Genomic DNA, 1,448 nt, shown 5'->3' with positions numbered 1-1,448 from the left:
CCACTGGACTCCTTGTTTCCAGGGGCCTTCGACTGTCATCACCCTTCTTTCCTCCCACGAGAGAGCAGCCAGTCGTTGCCTCTCCCTCGCTGTGCTCCTGGTGCCCTGAGCCCATGTCCATTGGTGCTGTGAGTTGCCATCAAGGCAATTCCAGCCCAGGACCAGACAATGCAGGTGTGTGAACCTAGAGCTCCGTCGGCGTTCCAAGGCTGTGACCTTTCAGGAGAAGATCTCCAGGCCCGCCTCCCGAAGTACCTCTGGGTGGATTTGAACCCTCCAGCCTTTCAGAGAGTGGCCGAGCGCTTATCAGGGCGCACTATACTGGGTGACACATGGGCTGCCAACCACAAGGTCAGCAGTTGGAAACCAACAGCCGCTCCTCGGGAGAAAGACAAGATTTTCTACTCCTGTAAACAGTGATCGTCTCGGAAATGCACAGGGGCAGCTCTCTCTGACTGACGGGGCTGCTCTGAGTCAGAACGGCCTGGAGGGGAGTCTGGCTGACCTCCAGAGCCCCTGGGTGGTGCAAACCGTGAACAGGGCCTCGTGGACTGGGGAAGGAGGGAAGAGAATCACTGGGTTTCAGAGATTTCCCGTGGGACTTCATGGCGTAAGTGGCACAAGTCCATAAGGACTCAGCTACCGCCTGACAGACAGCTGCACAGAGGAGGCCAGGAGCCTCTCCATGAATGGGCCAAGCAGCCACATTTCCAATCAAAGCACGTCCTTGGAAGGCATTGTCAGCCGCTTCCTCCAGGGTGGGTGGTTAGGGATGATGGCAGCTGCCTCTGGGAGCGAGAAGGACAGAGACCATGGGGGGGCGGGGGAGGTCAGCAGAGGCCTCTCTGGGACAGTAGAACCCCTGCAGAGCCCCCCAAAGTCATTGTGGGTGTGTGTTCTTTGGTCATCTGTGCGTACATCAAGTGTCCTCGTGTTCTCTAAAATCTGCAGGCCAGGACTTTGAAGAGACCCTTAATTAGCTAGCTAGACATCCATTTCTTAAAGGAGCCAGCAAGCATTTGCAGCAAGTCCGGCGTGGTTAGAGGTGGGGCTGAGTCAGGTGGGTCTCCCTTGGTAAACTGGAAGCCAACCATGTGTTTTCCTCTCTGTCTGCAGGGGTGCTGTGCCTGCCCGACAGCCTGAACCTTCACAGAGACCCGCAGCGGGCCAGCAAGGCGGGGGAGCTGCCCATGTTCAGCCAGTCGGAGTTGAGGACCATCGAGCAGTCCTTGCTGGCCACTCGGGTGGGCAGCATCGCGGAACTGAGTAAGTGCCCAGGGTATCTCCAGGCCCCGAGGCCGGGGGCGTGTCCTCTGTGTGCCCGAGGTGGGTCACGCAAGCCTTCAGGCCGCAAGGTGGCACCTTTTACGGAGTACCTGCTGTATGCCCAAGATGGTGCTAAAGGTCAGGGCTCTGGGGGGAGGGGGGCCTGGTGAAATTTCCTGGCA

The 1,448-nt window shown here is 58.4% G+C and overlaps 1 protein-coding gene across 1 annotated transcript in view; it reads left to right on the top strand.

Moving 5' to 3' along the window:
• BTBD11 (BTB domain containing 11) overlaps nucleotides 1–1,448 on the top strand; it is a 198,419-nt gene that overhangs the window by 43,020 nt on the left and 153,951 nt on the right. Inside the window, exon 2 of the mRNA XM_045291152.1 lies at nucleotides 1,117–1,266. Coding sequence (XP_045147087.1) covers nucleotides 1,117–1,266 — 150 coding nt within the window. The remainder of the gene's footprint in view (nucleotides 1–1,116; nucleotides 1,267–1,448) is intronic.

Source organism: Echinops telfairi, unplaced genomic scaffold, assembly GCF_000313985.2.
Source record: "Echinops telfairi isolate 266 unplaced genomic scaffold, ASM31398v2 ScPeMD7_2;HRSCAF=8, whole genome shotgun sequence".
Classification (NCBI taxonomy): Eukaryota; Metazoa; Chordata; class Mammalia; order Afrosoricida; family Tenrecidae; genus Echinops; species Echinops telfairi.
The sequence above is the reverse complement of the archived record's forward strand: the minus strand, read 5'-3'. Positions and strand labels throughout refer to the sequence as shown.